The 201-nt window shown below is 68.7% G+C and overlaps 1 protein-coding gene across 1 annotated transcript in view; it reads right to left on the reverse strand.

Moving 5' to 3' along the window:
* HSPA14 (heat shock protein family A (Hsp70) member 14) overlaps positions 1-201 on the reverse strand; it is a 10913-nt gene that overhangs the window by 10536 nt on the left and 176 nt on the right. The window contains exons 2-3 of the mRNA XM_010718176.3: positions 171-201; positions 1-77 (exon numbers count right to left, since the gene is read on the reverse strand). The exon at positions 171-201 is cut by the window's right edge and continues 2 nt beyond it. Coding sequence (XP_010716478.2) covers positions 1-77; positions 171-201 — 108 coding nt within the window. The remainder of the gene's footprint in view (positions 78-170) is intronic.

Below are 201 nucleotides of genomic sequence, written 5' to 3' on the forward strand. Positions count from 1 at the left end.
TCGTTCTCTGCGAAAGCCACAACCGCAGGAGTCACTCTGTCTCCGGCGTCGTTAGCGACCACATCGGCGCGGCCGTCCTGCAGAGAGAAGCATCACCATGAGCCGCCCTGCAGCGCAGCCCCGCAACCCCGGGCCCCACCGCGATCCTGCGGCGCCCCGGGCTCGCACACCTTGTAGACAGCGGCACACGCGCAGGTAGCG

Source organism: Meleagris gallopavo, chromosome 1 (genome assembly GCF_000146605.3).
Source record: "Meleagris gallopavo isolate NT-WF06-2002-E0010 breed Aviagen turkey brand Nicholas breeding stock chromosome 1, Turkey_5.1, whole genome shotgun sequence".
NCBI lineage: Eukaryota > Metazoa > Chordata > Aves > Galliformes > Phasianidae > Meleagris > Meleagris gallopavo.